Source organism: Phyllostomus hastatus, unplaced genomic scaffold (genome assembly GCF_019186645.2).
Source record: "Phyllostomus hastatus isolate PE091 unplaced genomic scaffold, TTU_PhHast_1.1 phas_contig_40, whole genome shotgun sequence".
Taxonomy (NCBI): Eukaryota; Metazoa; Chordata; class Mammalia; order Chiroptera; family Phyllostomidae; genus Phyllostomus; species Phyllostomus hastatus.
The window spans coordinates 56,795,098-56,802,065 of NW_025333872.1; the positions used below are offsets into that span (position 1 = coordinate 56,795,098).

The following is a 6,968-nucleotide window of genomic DNA, read 5'->3' on the forward strand; positions in this document are numbered from 1 at the left end:
CCCAGCTCTCATGGCTCACTCAGATTGGCCAGACTCAGAGCTGCCACCCTCTGGCTGATTGATAGCCAGCCAAGATGTTGCAGCACCAGCCGTCATTTACAGTCCACTGAGGGCACATTGATGTGGGCCCCTCCGGCCAACACTGACTCGTCAGATGCAGGGAGGGGAAAGAAATGCACAACAAAACTCACTTTGTTCAGGTCTCTATGCAAATGTCACCTCCTAAAGGCCTTCCCAGGCCTCTCTGTCTGATATAGTGCCTCCTTCTACCACCCCTTTCTAGGCCCTGTCCTTCTTTATTTTCCTGAGTAACTGCTCTATGTGATATATTAACTAACTCACTTACTGCTTATCTCCCTCATTAGAACAGAATCTCCAAGAAGACAGAGGTTTTGTCTGTCTTGTTTCTCTCCATCCCCAGCATCTAGACCATAGTGGGAACTCAATAAATATCTGCGAAGTGAACGAAGTTAGCCATTAGAATTGTTACTGCGGTCGTCACCTAAGGTCCCGCCCTTGCTTTGCCTGTTCTGATACAGCTGCATGCCTAGGACACCTCTACCTCAGGAATGACTCCTGCCTTTCTTTCTTTTTTTTTCTAAGCAACAGGTATATTGAGATATAATCCACGCACTGTAAAATTCATCCTATTAAAGTGTACAATTCTATGGGTTTTAGTATATTCACAGAGTTGTGCAACCATCACCATTATCTAATCTCAGAACCCGAAAACCCAATACCCAGTACCAGTCACTCCTCACTCTCCCTCATCTCCCTCTACCTGTGGCAGCCACTAACTCACTTTCCTTTTTTCCCTCAGTTCGAATTTAATAGAAATTACAAAACATAAAAGGTGGTGCCCCACTACTATACACCTGAGCTGGCCTGCTCCATAAGTTCAGGCCATTTCCTCAAAAGCTGGCCTCCCTAAACCCTGCAGAAAAGGCCTGTCCCATCCCAGACCACATCTGGCCTAAATCTGAGATCTTGTGTTTTAAGCATGATGATAGCAAAAGAGAGGTTTTGTTCTCATGGCTCTACACTGCCGCCATGACCCTATAATGGCCCAGCGCTCACTTCTGCTTAGAGAAACATTCTTTGCTCTTGTGGGCGTCAGGCTTCATGGTATCACTGCCAGCTGTCCAGCCAGCTGGGCACACTTCCCCATGTTTGTCAGTGAACTGGAAAGCCTGAACTACTCTCAGAGTCTCGTCCACCGAGCGGATGATAGTAAGGTCGTTTAAGGTGATCTGGCGGAGGATACCTTTTTCATCAATGACAAAGAGGCCCACGAATGAGATGCTTTCAGCCTTTAGGCCCCCATAGTCCCGAGCAATGGTGCGTGAGGGGTCTGACGCCAAGGGAATGTTCGTGGGTCCCAGTCCTCCTTCTTTCCTGGGTGTGTTGATCCATGCCCCGTGACACAAGTGAGAACCCACAGAAGCACCAATCACTTGGCAGTTGAGTTTCTTAAATTTTTCCACCCTATCACTGAAAGCAATGATTTCTGTGGGGCAAACAGAGGTAATGTCAAGAAGGTGAAAGAGCACCACGTATTTTCCTCTGTGGTCAGAGAGGCTGATACCTTTGAACTGACCATCTGGCACAACAGCTGGAGCTTTGAAGCTGGGAGCAGGGTGCCCAGTGTCAGCATTTCCTGAAGACGTCTTGCTGTCGGCAGCTCTGAGGCACAAATACCAAGACCGGCAGGTCAGGAAGAAGACTCACAAAGCCCATTAACTTATTTTCTGTCTATATAGATTTGCTTTTGATAGATATGTCATAAACATAGAATCATATAACATGTGGCCTTTTGTGACTAGCTGCTTTCAATTCAAGGTTCATACATGGTGCAACATGTATCAGTACTTCATTCCTGTTTCTGACTCAGTGATATTCCAGGATATGGACATTGCACATTGTGTTCGCCCAGTCATCAGCTGACGGACATGTGGGTTGTTTCTACCATTTCACTGAACGCTCCTGTGGCACTCGTGGACAGGTTTTTGTGTGGGTGTGTGTTTTCAGTCTCTTGGATATAGACCTAGGAGTAGAATCGCTGGGTCATATAAATACTCTTTAATATTTTGAGGAATTGCCAAACTGTTTTCTCAAAGTGTCTGTACCATTTACAATCCTTTCAGCAATGTATGAGGGTCACAATTTCTTCACATCTTCATCGACATTTGTTCATTGTTTGTCTTTTTTATTTAGCCATCCTAGTGGGCATGAGCTGGTAACTAATTATAGTTTTGATTGTCATGTCCCTAATGACTAATGATTTGATCATCTTGTTCTATGCATATCAGCCACCAAACGTCCTCTTTAGAGACATGTCTATCCAACTCTTTTGCCCTTTTTACAAATGGGTTATTTATTTTTTTATTGTTGACTTGTAAAAGTTCTTTATATAAATTTGGTAAAAGTCCCATATCAGATACCTGTATGTGACTTACAAGTATTTCCTCTCATTCTATGGGTTGACTTTGATAAAGTTCAGTTTATTTATTTTGAATCCACTTTTGAAATTTCTTCTTTTTTAAATCCTCACCTGGAGAAGAAGATACGTTTATCAATTTTTTTTTCAGAGAGAGAGGAAGGGAGGGAGAGAGAGAATGAAAGAGAGAGAGACATCAACATGAGAGAGAAACATTAATCAATTGCCTCTTGTACACCCCCAAATAGGGATCAAACCCGCTATGTTCCCTGGAATTGACCAGGAATTGAACCTGCAACCTTTTGGTGTACAGGACAATGCTCCAACTGGCCAGGGCTGAAATTTCTTCTTTATAAGACCAGAGATGATAGGTCTTTGTCCTGTTGCCCCAAGAGCTGGCAAGGATTCATTCCTCATGAGCATCATAGACAAGCTTGGAACTTTGAATCGGCCCCTTTCTCATCTCCTGTGCCACAGCCTGTGCTGTTTCCTTCCTTGGAATTCCATCTCCGCCCCATACTGTCTGCCTAACCAGGTCTTTATTGTCCTTCAAGACTTAGCTCAGACATTTTCTCCTTCTCTTGTGGGGGTCCCTAGGTCTCCCCCCAGAGAGGGAGCTAGGGCCCCATTTCTTGCCACAGGTAGGAACGCCACTCTGTCTTTCTTCACAGAAGCCATCAAAGAAAAAAATTTTGTGTGATTGTCTTTCTTATTGGGGAGTGGAGTCTAAACAGCTCTGCATTTGGATTTCAGTCCCATGATTAGCATACGAGCATAGACAATGTAATATTACTGATTCTGGGTCATTCATTGGAAATAATATCTAAGCACAGGACTATTGAAAGATGAGAGATATAGTAATAAAGCTAAACTAGTTAGCTTGGTGGTTCCTCAAAAATGTTTTTAGTATTATGTGTGTGTGTGTTTTTTAACATGGGAGCTGTCTAAGCATGAGGCACCTGTTAAGTTCTCAATGAATGAATGTTAGTTTTCTTATTTTCTAATTCCAATTCCAATAATGGATGCCCTGTGGCAAGGGGAACCACATCTCCTGTGTGGGCACCAACTATATTCCTTTTAAAGTTTCTTTAAGCATCCGATGAAAATGATGGACTATCCCCCAGGAAATGGGCTTTACCCACCAGTTTGTATAAGATTTGGGTGGGACTCCTGAGCACCTGAAGCTCATCATGGACACAAGGACTAAAGGTTAACTGTCCACACTCTTGTTGTGGATGTTCACAGCAGTGCTGCCCGCTTGGTCTGCTTATGAATGAGCAATTCTTACCAGGCCATTCAACAATTCTACCCCTTGATATTTACCTGGGTAAGCTGAAAACTTTTTTCACACAAAAACTTGCACATAGATGTTTATAGCAGCTTATTCATAAATTGTCAAAACTTGGAAGCAACCAAGATGTCTTTAAGTAGGTGAATGGATAAATTGTGTTGCATCCAGACAATGAATTATAATTCAGTGCTAAAAAGAAATGAGCTATAGCCCTGGCTGGTGTGGTTCAGTGGATTGAGTGCCAGCCTGCGAACCCAAGGGTCACCGGTTCGATTCCCAGTCAGGGCACATGCCTGGTTTGGGGGCCAGGTCCCCAATGAGAGGCACACGAGAGGCAACCACACATTGATGTTTCTCTCCCTCTCTTTTTCCCTCCCTTCCTCTCTCTCTTTCTCTCTCTCTCTCTCTCTCTCTCTCTCTCTCTCAGAAGAAGAAGAAGAAGAAGAAGAAGGGGGGAGGAGGAGGAGGAGGAGAGAGGAAGGGAAGGAGGAGAAGGAGAAAAAGAAGGAGAAGAAGAAATGAGCTATCAATTCATGAAAAGACATGGAGGAAACCTAGATGCATATTACTGAGTGAAACTGAAAAGGATACATAAAAGGCAAGACTATAGAGACAGTAGAAGATTAGTGGCTGCCAGGGGCTAGGGGAGGATGAACAGATAGAGCACAGAGGATTTTTAGGGCAGTGAAACTATTCTCCATGATACTATAATGTTGAATACACACCATTGTCCATTTGTCCAAAACCACAGAGTACACAGCATCAAGAGCGAACCCATTGTAAACTATGAACTTTGGGCAAGCACGATGTATCCATGTAGGTTCATCAGCTGTAACAAATGTTTCACTCTGGTGCCAGGTGTTGATACTGGGGGAACCTGTGCATGTGAGGAGGCAGGGGGTATATAGGAACTGTCTGCACTCTCCACTCAATGTTGCTGTGAACCTAAAACTGCTCTAAAGTTTACTTTTAAAAAAAGATCAACTGGCCCTAGAGTGATGCTCAGTAACTGTGCAATCATCTTCCCAGAAAACAACTGCACAGGTATGTTCCTGAGAGGCATGCTCCCTGGAACTTTGGCATGACTCTGTGGTGTATCATCATGGGCATTAAAAATATCACTCTTTTGGGGGTTGCAACAAGTACTTAAAATCAAGCAATAGCCAGGTTGTTGCAAACTTCCTGGGAATTTTTATTTTCTAGTATGGAGAACCACCAGCAGATGGCAATCAAAGAATACACAACCTGTGTTTGTACTACTCACAGATTTTGATGAACATTTAATGACAAGGTGACAAATCTAAGGTAGGCAGACTTCTTGAATACTGGTTCTTCACAGAGCCACTGTTTCTTATGCTCAAAACGAGCAATTTTTTCATTAGTGACTGAAATGTCTAATCTCGAAAAGTCACTGGGGACAAATTCTTAGAGTCTTGAATCAAATGAGAATTTTGGTTACTCTATGTGAAAATGAATTAGAAGAGTTTGTTGTTTTTATTTAGGCATTGTATTTCTTTTAGATTTTCTGCTAACACCACAAATGTCCTTTGGTGTGTAAAAATGAACAGTCATGTTAATGATTTTCCACTGATGGAAAACATGAAGCTGTAGTGCAATAGGGCTGCAAAACCACCAGAGGGAAGGGGTTTGCTCAGAGCAGTCCAGTGTGTGTGCATGGGGGAAGGGTAGGGAGTCGGCGAGTGGGGTTCTTACCAAACATAGAATTTTACAACTGGTTTTATTTACAAAGCTAGAAATTTCTTCTTTTCTCCTTCTAATATTCTCAATTAAATCAAACATTCTCAGTAATGTGACTATTGAGCATGAAAGACTTTGTCCTTGTTGGTAAATTCTGGTACTTATGCTCTCCATTTGCTAAAATCCCTCTGAGTCCATGGGGAGAGCTTGAGTGTGGGAGAGCCTTTGTTAAGACAAAGAATTTACAGTTCAGGCATATTTGATGGCATAGCAAACCCCTTTACACGTGGCTGATGGGTTATTGTAGAAAACGATGAATCTGTTTTGTTTAATGATAATATTTTTAAGAGAAAAGCTTCATGAAGCATTTTTTAAAAAAAAAAACAGCATTGGACCTGAAAAGTTTTAGGAATGCTCAGTGTTTCAGGAGATCTGGGAATGGCAAATAATATTTTTTGGACTCCTACTATGTATTAGGTGATATTATCTCAAGTCGTGTAAATTATTGAGCCCCATACTTACAAATCAAAGCACTCAGGTTCAGAAAGATCCTGATTTGCCAAGGTTACATAACCAGTAGCTGAGCTGGGATTGGAGCCCAGATCTGTTTGGGGAACCGTAAACGCTACTCTGTCTGTCATGGTTGATGTGATCTTATTCTAACAGGTGATGTGAAACGAGTGAAACCTTCTAGATGATTCAGAAATCTAACCCCATCACCTGGGAAGGGTGTTAAAGATTCAGAGTCCCAGGTCATAGTCCTAGAGATTCTGATTCAGAAGATTGGGGGTGAGGCCCCCGCATCTGAGTGTTTAACCAGCCCCCCCACCGCCACCCCACCCAGTGGTTCTGCTGCAGGTCTTGTCCCACCTGAAACACTTTAAGAAAATAGGCCCAAGCCAGTGGACTTGAACCTCTTATGAGCAAAGAAGCCTTTGAGAACCTGATGAAAGCTCTGGACCTTTTTTTTTTTTCCAGAAAAAAATACATATTTAACACCCCAAATTTTGCATACAACTTCAGGAGCTTCACAGACACTCTGAAGCCTTGGACACTTGGTCTCCTGCATGTCCCAGTTAAAAGTGGCCTAATTAGAAGCCCCTTCCATCTCTCCACCGAGAGATGTCACTCTTCAGCTTCAAACAGCCTCCCAAAAGACCGGTAGTTACAAAAGGAAGAGTTTTCCCAGGAAAATGAGTTCATGTTTGAAAAGGAGCTTCCCTTTGCAAATAGAGCAGACTCTGACATGGTGCTTCAAAACTTCAGCTGAAGCAGAATGAGAGTGTAGAAGGACCTGCAATCATGGTGAGAGTCGTCTGGAAATAAAAAGGTGTGGTTCAAACCAACAGCAGGAACCACGGATTAATAGGGGCACAACCAGAACCAAGGAGCCCGCGATTTCCTTTCCCGGAAGCCCCTTCCCTAACTTCTTTTTCCAGTCCCTGGGTCTTCTGTTGGGTGTCCATTTTAAGCTAGTACTTGCATTGTTAAATAACAAACCCCATGCAGGGTTTCAAACGTACATAAATATCATTGACGCGG

General features: G+C 43.0%; 1 protein-coding gene across 1 annotated transcript; it reads right to left on the reverse strand.

Moving 5' to 3' along the window:
* Positions 1 to 1,073: 1,073 nt before the first annotated feature.
* LOC123821837 (peroxiredoxin-1-like) lies at positions 1,074 to 6,067 on the reverse strand. Its single transcript, XM_045843558.1, has 2 exons — positions 5,949 to 6,067; positions 1,074 to 1,683 (listed from the first exon to the last, which is right to left on the reverse strand). Exons 1-2 carry the CDS (start codon positions 6,065 to 6,067, stop codon positions 1,074 to 1,076), a joined length of 729 nt encoding a protein of 242 aa, XP_045699514.1.
* Between the last annotated feature and the right edge of the window lie 901 nt (positions 6,068 to 6,968).

Bases quoted from the DNA above. Each gene is read 5' to 3' on its own strand.
- LOC123821837 (XM_045843558.1), bottom strand. From the start codon at position 6,067: ATGACAGACAGAGTAGCGTTTACGGTTCCCCAAACAGATCTGGGCTCC. The intron at 1,684-5,948 runs GTAAGTATGGGG...TTTGTGCCTCAG, and splicing joins GAACCTGAGTGCTTTGATTT to AGCTGCCGACAGCAAGACGT.